A 16,849-nucleotide genomic window follows, 5' to 3' on the forward strand; every position below is an offset into this window, starting at 1 on the left:
TAAAAGCCAAAATACATAAACACTAACCTATATCACTAGTTTCTGCTTCATCAAGATAAGCATTGTAAAAAAAATAAAAAAGAAACTCATGACATCCATGTCTGCTGGTGATCACTGCTATGTTATCGCTTTCATGTCTGGAGAACCTGGTCACCAATATGGGAAATTGGAAATTACAAGAAAAACGGAGAGATGGTCAGGCAGAAAAGAAGATATGAGTAAAAAAAAATGGGTTTGATAGGACTGGAGATAGGTATAGAATGAAAAATCGTCAGTACGTAGAAGAAAAAAGACAAACCCGCACTCACCACCGGTATCGGCGAACGGCACTCCTATATGGAGTAGAACATCTGACCGAGACGGTTTGTGCGCTCAGAGGCTATAACCGGTTATTTCGCGCATCAGCGCTTCATCCGGCCTTTGAGGCCGGATGAAGCGCTGATGTGCGAAATAACCGGTTATAGCCTCTGAGCGCACCAACCCTTCTCTGCAGTCTCGGTCAGATGTTCTACTCCATATAGGAGCACCGTTCGCCGATCCCGGTGGTGACTGCGGATTTGTTTAGTTTTTTCTTCTACGTACTGACGATATTACAAGCCTGTCCTTTACATTTATCCTAGCACCACCGCCGGCCATTTCAAAGTGTTGGCTCAATTTTGCATAAGCATCAAGTATTTTACCCTGAAGTTTGTGTATTTTGCATTTGGTGCCTTCCTGTCCACTTCTATCTACACGTATAGAATGAAAAATGTATCAAAGACGCGTCGCTTCCATTGTACAAAACAGCTCGAGTTATTGGGAGCTGGAATGTAACCAGAAGATATTGGTATACAAAAGAAGAAAGTAGCACTCCTAGACTTTTGTGTTTGGGTGCCCACCAGGCTGGGTCCTGGTGCAGGATCCACAGCATGCTGTCAAAAAGAGAAGGGAGTGGCACTCCAAATAGTGAAAAAAGAAGGGACTTTATTCACCCCAATGTGCAGTGACGTTTCGATGGTCTCACACCATTGAAATTGATGGTGTGAGACCTTCGAAACATCGTTGCACGTTGGGTTGAATAAAGACCCTCTTTATTTCACTATTTGGAGTGTCACTACCTTCTTTTCTTGCCCGGTAGATATTGGTGGCTATTCCACTTTAGTCTTACTTTGTCTTAATGTCTTACCATTGCGGGTGTGAGAGCTTGGTCTTGTTGTAGAAGCAGAAGGCTGGAGTCGTAGACCCTCACGGCACAGAGAGAATGTGATGCTGATGTGATATCCAAGTTAACAGTGGAACCGGGTTTTCCTTTTTGTTCTGCGAATTCCAGGGACACCTGGCGAGAGAAGACGGGAAAACTGGAGTTCAAAAAGTTGCTGCTTTTACTTCAGGCAACTTTGCTATAGAGGCAGCAATAAGGGTTTATTCACACGGCAGAATTTCCGCTTGTGGAATTCCCCCTCAAATTAAAGCCTATAAACTTCTATGGGATTCCGCACTCCCATTCACACGCAAGCGGAATTTCATAAGTCTGAATGAGAGTGCAGAATCCCATAGAAGTCTATGGGCTTTAATTTCAGAGAATTCCGCAAGGGGAAATTCCGCTGTGTGAATAGACCCTTACTGTGGCATCTACTCCATCTCCATCAATTATCAACATTATAAAAAAGCTTTTGAAAACAACAGTGCTCATTTAAAGGGGTACTCCACTCCCCAGCATTCAGAACATTTAGTTCCGAACACTGGGTGCAGGCTTCAGGGGTCGCTACGCCCCCTCGTGATGTTGTTGCCCAACACCCTCAATGCAAGTTTATGGGAGGGGGGGTGACGGCTGTCACGCCCTCTCCCAAAGACTTGCATTGAGGGGCGAACGTGATGTCATGAGGGGCGGGGCATGACATCAAAAGGGGGCGTGGTGACCCCTGAAGTTGGTGACAGAAAGTTATACAGATTTGTAAATGACTTCTATTTATCTTAATCCTTCCAGTACTTATACAGAGGAAGTTCTTTTCTTTTTGAATGTCTTTTCTGTCTGACCACAGTGCTCTCTGCTGACACCTCTGTTCATGTCAGGAACTGTCCAGAGCAGGAGAGGTTTGCTATGGGGATTTTCTCCTGCTCCTATTCCTGACATGGACAGAGGTGTCAGCAGAGAGCACTGTGGTCAGACAGAAAAGAAAAAAGAAAAGAAAAAAGTTTAACTTTCTGGCACCAGTTGATTTAAAAAAATAAAAAACGTCTACCACTGGAGTACCCCTTTAAAGTCAATTGGAGCAGGATTTTTGCCAGTGACACTAAGTGTTTTTTTTACTGCACAGTTTCTGCATTTCAAACCACACCATATAAGCAATGTGAATGTATTCCAAGGAGGATTTATTTTGATCTGTAGTTGAAATTCTAGGATTATGAGCAAAGGCCTGTAATCTAGGAAACTGTTTGGGGGGTCTGGTCACATCAAATTTTTGTTTATCTCCTTAATTCCTCTTCCCAACAGTCCGAGAGTTACGTTAGCAGAGTTACATTTCAGCTTCCCTGTCCCCGTCTAACAGCTACAAACAGCAAAGAGGAGACCAGGAAGGCAAATTTGAAGACTGGAATACCCCCTTAAATGGGTACTCTGCTGCTCAGCGTTTGGAACAAACTGTCCCGAACGCTGGAGCCGGCACCGGGAGCTTGTGATGTCACGCCCGCCCCCTCAATGTAAGTCTATGGGAGGGGGCGTGACAGCCGTAGACTTGCATTGAGGGGGCGGGGTGAAATGTCATGAGGGGGTGTGGCTATGACGTCATATGCTCCTGACACCGGCTCCAGCGTTCGGAATAGTTTGTTCCAAACGCTGAGCAGCAGAGTACCCATTTAAGTTTCATGGGTATGCTGAGAAAGCTCTCAACATAGTCTCTAAACATGTCCATAGTCTTCCATTACCAAAAGAGTATCAGTATGCCACAAAAAAAATTGGCGGCCTATAGAACACAAAGACTATTAAGTTTGATGACTGACGGATTATATAGAATTTCTCCTTACCTGGTTACTGAAGCACTTCTCAGTATTGAGGTGAATGGTGCTGGTTACAATCTCTTTCTCCATCATGTAGTAGACTATAACATCAACACCTGGGGCATGGTCTGGAGTTATCTGTACAGAGATGGAGAACTCTCCTTGTAGAGCTGTAAGGTAGGAGAAGAATAAACCAGTCAATAGATAGATAGATAGATATGAGATAGATAGATAGATAGTGTGGTGTCCCAGAACAGGACTTGGTCCTGTTCCTCTGTCTAAAGTCCCCTCAGCCAGAGCCCCTCCATGACAATAGGGCTCTCCTGTAAGAATTACCCCTAGTCGCCTCCTGGCTGTGTTGTTTAATGTGTATATATATATATATATATATATATATATATATATTTAATATGTTATATAGGAATACCTCTGTATAGGACCTTAGAGGTCACATGCCTTTAATTAAATTGTATTATGGTTTAAGAACCTTTGGGTCATGTGATACCCAGAGTTCACTGGGTCAGGACTGACAGGTTCTGCTGACCAATGAGCTTTGTCCAGCCCTAATATATAAGGGGATGCTGCCACTAGATTCACTCTCTTTGCTCTCTTGGGACCTGTACCTGAAAGCAGCACAATCTCATATCTGCATCAATTCAAGTTAGGCCTGAAGCCTGATATCCTAGCAGCCACAAAACCGTGAGTTATCCAAGCTCAACCTGCAAATCCTGTGTGACTACTACAAATCCAAATCTTCCAAACTAGTAGCACAGTGGCTAGCATCAAAGCTCATTGATCCCAGAGTCCCAGCAAACCTGTGAGGAACCTGTACCACGGTTCGCTCTTGCAAAGACTGTTCTGTTACATGCAGTTGCATAAAATCTGCAGTAAAGTTTCTTCCGTTTATTCACCCAAATGTGCTGTGGACATTCCATTATTTCTCCCTGCCGTTTGTGGTGTTGGTGTTGGCGGTAGGATTATTACATTGAGGAAACCACACCCTGGCATCACGACAATTAAGGGTTAACACCGACATACCCTACACCACCATTGCAACACCCTAGACTCCATTACCACCCTGGCACCACAATAGATAGATATGAGATAGATGAAAGAGAGAGAGAGAGAGATAGATATATATGAGATAGATAGATATGAGAAAAATAGATATATAGATATGACATAGATAGATAGATGGATAGATAGCTAGATAGATAGATAGATGAACAAAAGGATGACAGCAGCACTCCAAAATATCAAAATATAAAGTGACTTTTATTCCATGAACAGGCAAGTGCGACGTTTCGGTGTCCTCACAACACCATTCTCAAGCCACTGGCTTGCTGAAGTGCTGCTGTCATCCTTTTGTTCATGTATCCCATTGGACCCGGGACCAGGGTCCCAGAGACCTGCTTGCACCATATTTACTTCATTTTTGGAGGTGCTGCTCTATACCTATTTTTTTAGATAGATAGATAGTGGGACAATGGTCTAATATGAAGATCATCTCCTCTATCATCATTGACCCCTCTTTGTATCCTTCTATTAACGTACAATGGCTCTTATTTACTAAGAGTGTTGTGTAGGTTTCTTCGTGGGTTTTAATTCCCTACAATTTATTTTCCACGGTATTTACTAAGGTTTTCCCTACATTTTCCACTTTCCCTACATTTTGCTTTTTTTTTTTACACATGTTCTGATCTGTCTGGTTTTCCTGAGCTCAAATCCACCACATTTTATGTGGAAACCTTAGTAAATATGTTGGGTTTTTGTGAAAATGTCGGGAACACGCCCCTTTTCAGAGACCACGCCATCTTAGCAAAATGGAGCGTTAGTCGGGGTTTTTCCAATTCTGCCGCAAATTCTGGCACAGACAGAATTTCTGATGCAATTCGACAGAATCTGATGCACAACCAGACAAAACATGTTGGGTTTGCAATAGTAAATGAGGGCCAATGTGTTTTGAAATCAATGAGAAATGGTAATACTCACATTGGGATAGATCTGCGGGGATTTTTCCAGAGTCTATAATCTTTGTCCTTGACATGGTCTAAATTGAAAGAAAGAAAAACAAATTAAAGTTATCAAGAACTAAAGGTTGTTGGAACATACAATGTGGCACCAATACCTTTAATAGCTGAATACGGTAGAAAAAAATGCTTTCATATCAACTGGTGCTATAAAGTTATACAGATTTGTAAATTAATAGAGGTGAAGAAAGGTGGAGCCAGCACTGCATAAAATGTTCTTTATTGATTCCAAGTTAAAATTCCATGGCAGGCAAGAAGTGCAATACAAGGACAAAATTGCAAGAAGGCAAAGTTTGTAATTCTCAAACGCAGACGCGTTTCAGCCCATAAGGCCCTTAGTCATGGCATACATGTGTATACTTCAGCACAATCTTTTACACCGCCCACAAGGGGAGGGTACACCGAAACATTTTATGCAGTGCTGGCTCCACCTTTCTTCACCTCTATTGCTTTAAAGAGGCTGGTCGTGCACGTGTGGGATCAGGTGAGCTGAAACCTACCTTTCTATTTCCTAGATTTGTAAATTACTTATATTTAAAAAATCTTAACCCCTCCAGTAATTGTCAGTTGCTGTATGCTTCAGAGGAAGTTGTGTAGTTCTTTCCAGTCTGACCACAGTTTTCTCTGCTGACACCTCTGTCCATGTCAGGAACTGTACAGAGTAGAAGCAAATCCCCATAGCAAACCTCTTCTGCTCTGGACAGTTCCTGACATGGACAGAGGTGTCAGCAGAGAGCACTGTGGTCAGACTAGGAAGAACTACACAACTTCCTCTGGAGTATACAGCAGCTGATACGTACTAGAAAAATTAAGGTTTTTAAATAGAAGTAATATAGAACTCTGTATAATATTCTGGCACCAGTTGATTTAAAAAATATTTTTTTCACTGGAGTACCCCTTTAACATGACTGATCCTTTTTTTCTCCAATGTCATCAGACAAGAGACACAATCAGGGCCACCCCCAAACACACTATATAGTTGCTTAGTCCCGATAACTTTTTTTTATTGTATATGAGGACCTTTAACATATAAATCAATGCACCCCCATTTCCCTGCATTATTATTATTATTATTATTATTATTATTATTAGTAGTAGTAGTAGTAGTAGTAGTAGTAGTAGTAGCATTAATTATTATTATTATTATTAGTAGTAGTAGTATTAATTATTATTAGTAGTAGTAGTAGTAGTAGTAGTAGTATTAATTATTATTATTTTTTATTATTATTATTATTATTAGTAGTAGTAGTAGTAGTATTAATTATTAGTATTATTATTATTATTAATATTAATATTATTATTCCTTCTTTTATTACTTACTACTTTTATATACATTGTATCCTTTAAAGACTAAGGGAGAACTTTATTAAACCATGTATTTCAATTGCCTGGCATACAAAAGTTTAAATTATTTTTTGCAAATAAAAAGTGTATTCCCATGGAATGACAAATTTACTATAGTTTATCCCAGAAAATGGATGAAATTATAGATGACTCATTTTAAAGATTCACAGACAGTCTAATAAAAACATGACATAAGGTTTAAGTAAAGTTAAAGATTTTTTGTAACAATAATTTGTGATTTTTCATTTAACCTTTATTTTTTTTTTATTTTTTTTTATATTGTTCATCTTTCATATTGGCTACTAAGCCTAACAATAGTCTAACCCTCAGCTGCCAATACTCACCATGTAGCTGAAATCTGCAGTGGTTTCCCCTTCTTGAAGACCTGATTTACTAAAGATGTACTTGACTGTAAGATTATATGTTTCTCCACACTGAAGCTCCTCTTTTGGCCCTTCAATCTGCACAAAGCTCCCGGACCGAGAATAGGCACGTGTGATGGAGTAGTAGTCATTGGAATAAGTGGGCACAACAAAGTTAGAATCATAACATTGTTCAGAATTCTTGTAATTGACCTGGGAAGGATAGAAAGACAAAATAAATGGTCACTGTTATAAATAACTTCCCTCTATGTGGTAGCCTATGTGATTCCTGACATTTTTGTAAATCACTTACTTTATCAAAATTAACTTTTTACCCAAGGACAACAGTTCTAAAATATTGGCCACTAGGTTTCTCCCTTCCCTGCAAAATCCACTGCTTAGTACCTGTTGTTAGGCAAAATCTGTCTCTAGTAACAGATCAGGACAGAACACAGGAAGTGTAAGAAGAGCTTTGCGTGTGTTCTGTACAGGAGAAGGGGAAAGAGAAAAAAAAGCTGTGTACCCACATGATGTGTCTGTTCTCCTGAGGATCTTCACTGTCCATGAAAGGTGAATCAAACCCCCTGATCTTCGCAGCAGCAGTTTCAGTGCTTAGTGTTCCTTGATGTGCTGCTGCTGTATGTACACAGTTCTGCCTTCTGTATCTAATCCCTCCTCTCCTCATAGTCTGCCAGCTTGTCTTCAACAGCAGCAGATCTGTGATTAAAGTAACCCCTTCCTTGCTGTGCTGCTGCAGTTTCTTTCCTCAGAAAGCACCTTACAATAAAAAGTTATCCTGGCTCCCTCAACGTGCCATATATATAGTAGTGTACTGTGTAAATCATTGGCTTCTTACAGTGCCAGCCTGTTTAGTGCATTTTCACCAGTTATGACATAGCAAAGCATGAAGGTGTGGGTCGTGTCCTGTACTGTGATTGGAAAAGCAACTAAAAAAGAAAATAACTATGTTTCTACTACTGACAAACAAACAAGCTCTAGTTCCACCGCTTCCACTAAACTTTTATTTTTCATCGTGCAATGTGTTTCACTGCACATGGGCAGCTTCCTCAGGCGTGCCTGAGGAAGCTGCCCATGCGCAGTGAAACGCATTGCACGATGAAAAATAAAAGTTTAGTGGAAGGGGTGGAAATAGAGCCTGGTTGTTTGCCAGTGGTAGATGTCTTCGATGTGTTGGTTCTGTTCACTGAAAGATTCCTGCATTTGTTGTAAAGTTTGTTCATGCTCCTGTATAAACTCTGGTCAAGGAACCCAAACCCAAACACCAATATTATAACTGGATCTTTTTAAAACATCCACTCACCTGTATACTGACAGTTGGTTGATCCAGTTCAGAGGTATCAATGAAATCCTTGGCTTTACCATTGGCATCTGTGGTCAGATTCATAATAGTTTTCCCATCTACTTGCAGTTCTATTATCTCATCACTAAGTGGACTATCACGACCATCTTTTGCCGTAACCTGCAATAATACATATACAGTGATTGTTGTAGAAATTGAGAATCACTCAAGCAAAAAATACTATAACATGTTCACTGCATTATTTGTTAGATTTGGACAGAAAAGGTATTGGCTTAAGAAGTACTGTCAGTCAGGATGCAATAGTATGACAGATCTGGGGTAGGATCCAATAGATTTCTAGCTATTCTTCTATAGATTTCAAACTATGCTCTGAAAAAGTTTTAACTTTGGTCGTATATGTTTTCCCCAATGATCTTATAAAGTTCTACCCTGTACGTATTGACTTTCAGAAATGCTCCTATAGAGTTCCAGTTATGGTCCTATAGAGTTCAGCAATGCTTTTCTAAAGTTTCATCTAAGCTGTTATTTGCTTGAGCTATGCTCCTACAGAGTTGCTTACTTCCGTAGAATTCCAGTCATGCTCTTACAGAGATCAGCTATGCTCTTACATTGCATGTATTATCCTATACAATTCTTGCCATAGGTGTATAGCTGGAACTCTTTACTAGCTGTGCTCCTATAGAGTTCTAGCTATGCTCCTATAGAGTTCTAGCTATGCTCCTATAGAGTTCTTGATATGCTCCTACAGGGTTCTAGATATGCTCATATAGAGTTCAATTATGCTCCTATAGAGTTCAAGCTATGCTCCTATAGAGTTCCAGCTATGGTCCTATAGAGTTCTAGCTATGCTCTTATAGAGTTCTAGCTATGCTCTTATAGAGTTCTAGCTATGCTTCTATAAAGTTCTAGCTATGCTCCTATAGAATTCTAGATATGATCCAATATAGTTCTAGATATGCTCCTATAGAGTTCTAGATATGATTCTATAGAGTTCAGGCTATGCTCCTATAGAGTTCTAGCTATGGTCCTATAGAGTTCTAGATATGCTCCTATAGAGTTCTAGCTATGGTCCTATACAGTTACAGTTATGCTACTATACTGTTCTGGATAGACTTTTTAAAAGTTCTCTCTATGGCCCTATAGAATTGTGGGTATGTTCCTATAATGTTCAAGTTATGTAATTTATAATAAAGCAGCCATTATGGTGGGTGACTGATGCCAATACTACATCTATAACCTTAATTTGGATTACTGGATTCCTAAACTAGAGGTTGTATATCAGTAGGATAGTCATTGTTTGAAAACAGAAGGTGTCTTCTTAAAGAACTGACTGACCTCTACATAATAGGGAAGTCCTTTTTTGTAATACTGCTCCATGTTCTCACGGTTAAAAGACACCCGACCCAACTGGTTAGTAATACTGATGACCTTTGACTCGGTCACTTGGATTCCTATTGAAGAGAAATAAGTAAAATAGTGAATATATATTAATATATTTTAAAGATGCAGAACAAGGTAGTCAATGAAAGACAGGACGTTCCAAGCATCAGGCATCAATAAGACACGTCATTTACCTGAACCCTCTTCTATCACAGTTACTTGCAGAGTAAGGGACATGCTGTATCCTGGCCGATCAAGTTGAAAAGGTGTCAAGTCAAGTTCTCCACTTAACGTACCATTGGAATCCAACTGCAAGGTAGTTAAACAAATAGCACACTTCATTATTACATTGTATTGAAGTCTATTCACATTTCTGCACTCATATCAGTCACTGCCTTCAGTAGGGCCCATACATAAATTTGGGCACTAGGGAAGACAGCTGTATCATATACACAACTTTTCATAGGTTTTGGCACCATAAATGATTGGGGATGCAAACTGTAGAAGTCCAGGCCATCAGGTCCAGTGGTTTATTGACACTAGGTTGCACACTCCTGAGGTTAGTCTTGCACACATTCTCATACACAATACTTATAAATGTTGAGCCATGATTTATAAATGAGACTTACTTCTCCAGTGATAGGAACGCAGAGACCATCTGGATTCCTGTTGCAAGCATTTCCTGGGTAAAAATTTTGAGGTGTTCTGCACATTCTACCTGATACCTTCCCGGGGACGCCCTGGCCATATGTGTACCTAGGTAAAAAAGACAAGAAAATTCAGCACGAACTAAAACAGCACCTGTGTAAGGGTATGTTCACACTACGGAATTCCGCGGTGTGAACTTAACATTAGTCTGAATGGGTCTCCGCGAGACCCGTTCACACTGCGGAATTTCAGCGGCGGACAATTCGGCCGCTGAAATTGTTCAGCGCAAAGAAAGAACATGTGTTACGCCGAGCGCTCCGGGTCCCCGCTCCTCCCCGGAGCGCTCGCCACATCCTCGCTACTGCAGCGCCCCGGTCAGATCCACTGACCGGGTGCGCTGCGATACCGCCTCCAGCCGGGATGCGATTCGCGATGCGGGTGGCGCCCGCTCGCGATGCGCACCCCGGCTCCCGTACCTGACTCGCTCTCCGTCGGTCCTGTCCCGGCGCGCGCGGCCCCGCTCCCTAGGGCGCGCGCGCGCCGGGTCTCTGCGATTTAAAGGGCCACTGCGCCACTGATTGGCGCAGTTGTTCTAATTAGTGTGTTCACCTGTGCACTCCCTATGTATACCTCACTTCCCCTGCACTCCCTCGCCGGATCTTGTTGCCATCGTGCCAGTGAAAGCGTTTCCCAGTGTGTTCCTAGCCTGTGTTCCAGACCTCCTGCCGTTGCCCCTGACTACGATCCTTGCTGCCTGCCCCGACCTTCTGCTACGTCCGACCTTGCTCTTGTCTACTCCCTTGTACCGCGCCTATCTTCAGCAGTCAGAGAGGTTGAGCCGTTGCTAGTGGATACGACCTGGTTGCTACCGCCGCTGCAAGACCATCCCGCTTTGCGGTGGGCTCTGGTGAAAACCAGTAGCAGCTTAGAACCGGTCCACTAGCACGGTCCATGCCAATCCCTCTCTGGCACAGAGGATCCACCTCCTGCCAGCCGAATCGTGACAGTAGATCCGGCCATGGATCCCGCTGAAGTTCCACTGCCAGTTGTCGCCGACCTCACCACTGTGGTCGCTCAGCAGTCGCAACAGATAGCGCAACAAGGCCACCAGCTGTCTCAACTGACCGTGATGCTACAGCAGCTACTACCACAGCTTCAGCAATCATCTCCTCCGCCAGCTCCTGCACCTCCTCCGCAGCGAGTGGCCGCTTCCGGCCTACGACTTTCCTTGCCGGATAAATTTGATGGGGACTCTAACTTTTGCCGTGGCTTTCTTTCACAATGTTCCCTGCACTTGGAGATGATGTCGGACCAGTTTCCTACTGAAAGGTCTAAGGTGGCTTTCGTAGTCAGCCTTCTGTCTGGGAAAGCTCTGTCATGGGCCACACCGCTCTGGGACCGCAATGACCCCGTCACTGCCTCTGTACACTCCTTCTTCTCGGAAATTCGAAGTGTCTTTGAGGAACCTGCCCGAGCCTCTTCTGCTGAGACTGCCCTGCTGAACCTGGTCCAGGGTAATTCTTCTGTTGGCGAGTACGCCATCCAATTCCGTACTCTTGCTTCCGAATTATCCTGGAATAATGAGGCCCTCTGCGCGACCTTTAAAAAAGGCCTATCCAGCAACATTAAATATGTTCTGGCCGCACGAGAAATTCCTGTTAACCTGCATGAACTCATTCATCTTGCCACTCGCATTGACATGCGTTTTTCCGAAAGGCGTCAGGAGCTCCGCCAGGATATGGACTTTGTTCGCACGAGGCGTTTTTTCTCCCCGGCTCCTCTCTCCTCTGGTCCTCTGCAATCCGTTCCTGTGCCTCCCGCCGTGGAGGCTATGCAAGTTGACCGGTCTCGCTTGACACCTCAAGAGAGGACACGACGCCGCATGGAGAATCTTTGCCTGTACTGTGCCGGTACCGAACACTTCCTGAAGGATTGTCCTATCCGTCCTCCCCGCCTGGAAAGACGTACGCTGACTCCGCACAAAGGTGAGACAGTTCTTGATGTCAACTCTGCTTCTCCACGCCTTACTGTGCCTGTGCGGATATCTGCCTCTACCTTCTCCTTCTCTACTAAGGCCTTCTTGGATTCCGGATCTGCAGGAAATTTTATTTTGGCCTCTCTCATCAACAGGTTCAACATTTCAGTGACCAGTCTCGCCAGACCCCTCTACATCAATTGTGTTAACAATGAAAGATTGGACTGTGCCGTGCGTTACCGCACGGAACCCCTCCTAATGTGCATCGGACCTCATCACGAAAAAATTGAGTTTTTGGTCCTCTCCAATTGCACTTCCGAAATTCTCCTTGGACTACCGTGGCTTCAACGCCATTCCCCAACCCTTGATTGGTCCACAGGAGAGATCAAGAGCTGGGGTACTTCTTGTTTCAAGGACTGTCTTAAACCGGTTCCCAGTACTCCCTGCCGTGACCCTGTGGTTCCCCCTGTAACCGGTCTCCTTAAGGCTTATATGGACTATGCTGACGTATTTTGCAAAAAGCAAGCTGAGACTTTACCCCCTCACAGGCCTTTTGACTGTCCTATTGACCTCCTCCCGGGCACTACTCCACCCCGGGGCAGAATTTATCCTCTGTCCGCCCCAGAGACTCTTGCTATGTCTGAATACATCCAGGAAAATTTAAAAAGGGGGTTTATCCGCAAATCCTCCTCTCCTGCCGGAGCTGGATTTTTCTTTGTGTCCAAAAAAGATGGCTCCCTACGTCCTTGCATTGATTACTGCGGACTAAATAAAATCACGGTAAAGAACCGCTACCCCCTACCTCTTATCTCTGAACTCTTTGATCGCCTTCAAGGTGCCCACATCTTTACCAAACTGGACTTAAGAGGTGCATATAATCTCATCCGCATCAGGGAGGGGGACGAATGGAAAACTGCATTTAACACCAGAGATGGACACTTTGAGTATCTGGTCATGCCCTTTGGCCTGTGCAACACCCCTGCCGTCTTCCAAGACTTTGTTAATGAAATTTTTCGTGATCTCTTATATTCCTGTGTTGTTGTGTATCTGGACGATATTCTGATTTTTTTCTGCCAACTTAGAAGAACATCGCCAGCATGTCCGCATGGTTCTTCAGAGACTTCGAGACAATCAACTTTATGCCAAAATGGAGAAATGTCTGTTTGAATGTCAATCTCTTCCTTTCCTAGGATACTTGGTCTCTGGCCAGGGACTACAAATGGACCCAGATAAACTCTCTGCCGTCTTAGATTGGCCACGCCCCTCCGGACTCCGTGCTATCCAACGTTTTTTGGGGTTCGCCAATTAATACAGACAATTTATTCCTCATTTTTCCACTATTGTGGCTCCTATCGTGGCTTTAACCAAGAAGAATGCCAATCCTAAGTCCTGGTCTCCTCAAGCGGAAGACGCATTTAAACGGCTCAAGTCTGCCTTTTCTTCTGCTCCCGTGCTCTCCAGACCTGACCCATCTAAACCCTTCCTATTGGAGGTTGATGCCTCCTCAGTGGGAGCTGGAGCGGTCCTTCTACAAAAAAATTCTTCCGGGCATGCTGTTACTTGTGGTTTTTTTTCTAGGACCTTCTCTCCGGCGGAGAGGAACTACTCCATCGGGGATCGAGAACTACTGGCCATTAAATTGGCACTTGAGGAATGGAGGCATCTGCTGGAGGGATCAAAATTTCCAGTTATCATTTACACCAACCACAAGAATCTCTCCTATCTCCAGTCTGCCCAACGGCTGAATCCTCGCCAGGCCAGGTGGTCTTTGTTCTTTGCCCGTTTTAACTTTGAAATTCATTTTCGCCCTGCCGACAAGAACATTAGGGCCGATGCTCTCTCTCGTTCCTCGGATGCTTCGGAAGTAGAGGTCTCTCCGCAACACATCATTCCTCCTGACTGTCTGATCTCCACTTCTCCAGCCTCCATCAGGCAAACTCCTCCAGGGAAGACCTTCGTTTCTCCACGCCAACGTCTCGGGATTCTCAAATGGGGTCACTCCTCCCACCTCGCTGGCCATGCGGGCATCAAAAAGTCTTTGCAACTCATCTCTCGCTTCTATTGGTGGCCGACTCTGGAGACGGATGTTGTTGATTTTGTGCGGGCCTGTACTGTCTGTGCCCGGGATAAGACTCCTCGCCAGAAGCCTGCTGGTCTCCTTCATCCTCTGCCTGTCCCCGAACAGCCTTGGTCTCTGATTGGTATGGACTTTATTACAGACTTACCCCCATCCCGTGGCAACACTGTTGTTTGGGTGGTCGTTGATCGATTTTCCAAGATGGCACATTTTATTCCTCTTCCTGGTCTTCCTTCAGCGCCTCAGTTGGCAAAACAATTTTTTGTACACATTTTTCGTCTTCACGGTTTGCACACGCAGATCGTCTCGGATAGAGGCGTCCAATTCGTGTCAAAATTCTGGAGGGCTCTCTGTAAACAACTCAAGATTAAATTAAACTTCTCTTCTGCTTATCATCCTCAATCCAATGGGCAAGTAGAAAGAATTAACCAGGTCCTGGGTGACTATTTACGGCATTTTGTTTCCTCCCGCCAGGATGACTGGGCAGATCTTCTACCATGGGCCGAATTCTCGTACAACTTCAGAGTCTCTGAATCTTCTTCTAAATCCCCATTTTTCGTGGTGTACGGCCGTCACCCTCTTCCCCCCCTCCCTACTCCCTTGCCCTCTGGTTTGCCCGCTTTGGATGAAATAACTCGTGATCTTTCCACCATATGGAAAGAGACCCAAAATTCTCTTTTACAGGCTTCATCTCGCATGAAAAAGTTTGCCGATAAGAAAAGAAGAGCTCCCCCCATTTTTTCTCCCGGAGACAAGGTATGGCTCTCCGCTAAATATGTCCGCTTCCGTGTCCCCAGCTACAAACTGGGACCACGCTATCTTGGTCCTTTCAAAATCTTGTGCCAAATTAATCCTGTCTCTTACAAACTTCTTCTTCCTCCTTCTCTTCGTATTCCTAATGCCTTTCATGTCTCTCTTCTTAAACCACTCATCATCAACCGTTTCTCTCCCAAACTTGTTTCTCCCACTCCTGTTTCCGGTTCCTCTGACATCTTCTCCGTAAAGGAGATACTGGCCTCCAAGACGGTCAGAGGGAAAAAATTTTTTTGGGTCGATTGGGAGGGCTGTGGTCCTGAAGAGAGATCCTGGGAACCTGAAGACAACATCCTAGACAAAAGTCTGGTCCTCAGGTTCTCAGGCTCCAAGAAGAGGGGGAGACCCAAGGGGGGGGTACTGTTACGCCGAGCGCTCCGGGTCCCCGCTCCTCCCCGGAGCGCTCGCCACATCCTCGCTACTGCAGCGCCCCGGTCAGATCCACTGACCGGGTGCGCTGCGATACCGCCTCCAGCCGGGATGCGATTCGCGATGCGGGTGGCGCCCGCTCGCGATGCGCACCCCGGCTCCCGTACCTGACTCGCTCTCCGTCGGTCCTGTCCCGGCACGCGCGGCCCCGCTCCCTAGGGCGCGCGCGCGCCGGGTCTCTGCGATTTAAAGGGCCACTGCGCCACTGATTGGCACAGTTGTTCTAATTAGTGTGTTCACCTGTGCACTCCCTATGTATACCTCACTTCCCCTGCACTCCCTCGCCGGATCTTGTTGCCATCGTGCCAGTGAAAACGTTTCCCAGTGTGTTCCTAGCCTGTGTTCCAGACCTCCTGCCGTTGCCCCTGACTACGATCCTTGCTGCCTGCCCCGACCTTCTGCTACGTCCGACCTTGCTCTTGTCTACTCCCTTGTACCGCGCCTATCTTCAGCAGTCAGAGAGGTTGAGCCGTTGCTAGTGGATACGACCTGGTTGCTACCGCCGCTGCAAGACCATCCCGCTTTGCGGCGGGCTCTGGTGAAAACCAGTAGCAGCTTAGAACCGGTCCACTAGCACGGTCCACGCCAATCCCTCTCTGGCACAGAGGATCCACCTCCTGCCAGCCGAATCGTGACAACATGTTCATTCTTTGCGTGGAAGTCTGCGAGCACTGCATAGCCGTCAATGGTGACTGCGCAGTGCCGTGCGGTCCTACCGCCGACGCCTGCTGCCAGTCTGAATCTCCGTTCACACACTGTAGTGTGAACATACCCTTTTGCAGATATAAGATAATAAGCTTTTTGTCATGGCTGGAAAAAAAAAAAGATGGTTGCGTAAAAGACACAATAGTAAATACATTTTCGCTTGACATCTCTTGGTGTCTATGCAAAATCTGTTAGAGGCCCCCAACTGCTATTGTGTTTTCTTTAGAGATGAGCAAACGGAACCCGTAGTACCTGAGCTTGGTCAGCACTTTGGTTTGGTTTGGCTAGAACTCGAACTTTGGGCAGTTCGGTCTGGCAGAACCTGCTAAGTTACAAATAGTAGCATGGCAGAATAGAGGAGAAGGACGAATCACATCACCTCAGGGAATCCCATAATGCCCTTCACACATCAAGCCCAGCCAATCAAAAGGCAGTATAGAGGGGATGTCAGAGCCAGTAAAAAAAAAAGCCTATGCACATAGCTTCAGCAGCCATTTTAGAGAGGTGTTAGGTGAAGATCTCTGTGAGGGACAGTGATCAGTAAACAACAGAGATAGGACTAGGGCCACACACACACACACACACACACATAATAATTGTAGTCAAGCAGCAGAGAGAATTCTGCTGTTCTATCAGTGCAAAATCTGTTTTCATTGTAAGTTAAGTGTGACATTTGTTTTACACTAATTGTGAAAAATCCACATAGAGGGTTTTGTATAACTTTTGTGCTCTTTCTAGGATACCAATCCTGTTGCTATGGCCAAAATGAGAATAGTTTTTCCACAGTTT

At 44.6% G+C, this 16,849-nt stretch overlaps 1 protein-coding gene across 1 annotated transcript in view; it reads right to left on the reverse strand.

Moving 5' to 3' along the window:
* LOC130282229 (ovostatin-like) overlaps positions 1 to 16,849 on the reverse strand; it is a 63,988-nt gene that overhangs the window by 32,673 nt on the left and 14,466 nt on the right. The window contains exons 8-15 of the mRNA XM_056530248.1: positions 10,043 to 10,169; positions 9,608 to 9,722; positions 9,369 to 9,484; positions 8,034 to 8,192; positions 6,695 to 6,925; positions 4,969 to 5,026; positions 3,004 to 3,146; positions 1,166 to 1,315 (exon numbers count right to left, since the gene is read on the reverse strand). Of these exons, the coding sequence (XP_056386223.1) occupies positions 1,166 to 1,315; positions 3,004 to 3,146; positions 4,969 to 5,026; positions 6,695 to 6,925; positions 8,034 to 8,192; positions 9,369 to 9,484; positions 9,608 to 9,722; positions 10,043 to 10,169 (1,099 nt within the window). The remainder of the gene's footprint in view (positions 1 to 1,165; positions 1,316 to 3,003; positions 3,147 to 4,968; positions 5,027 to 6,694; positions 6,926 to 8,033; positions 8,193 to 9,368; positions 9,485 to 9,607; positions 9,723 to 10,042; positions 10,170 to 16,849) is intronic.

The sequence above is a fragment of the Hyla sarda genome, chromosome 7 (genome assembly GCF_029499605.1).
Source record: "Hyla sarda isolate aHylSar1 chromosome 7, aHylSar1.hap1, whole genome shotgun sequence".
NCBI lineage: Eukaryota > Metazoa > Chordata > Amphibia > Anura > Hylidae > Hyla > Hyla sarda.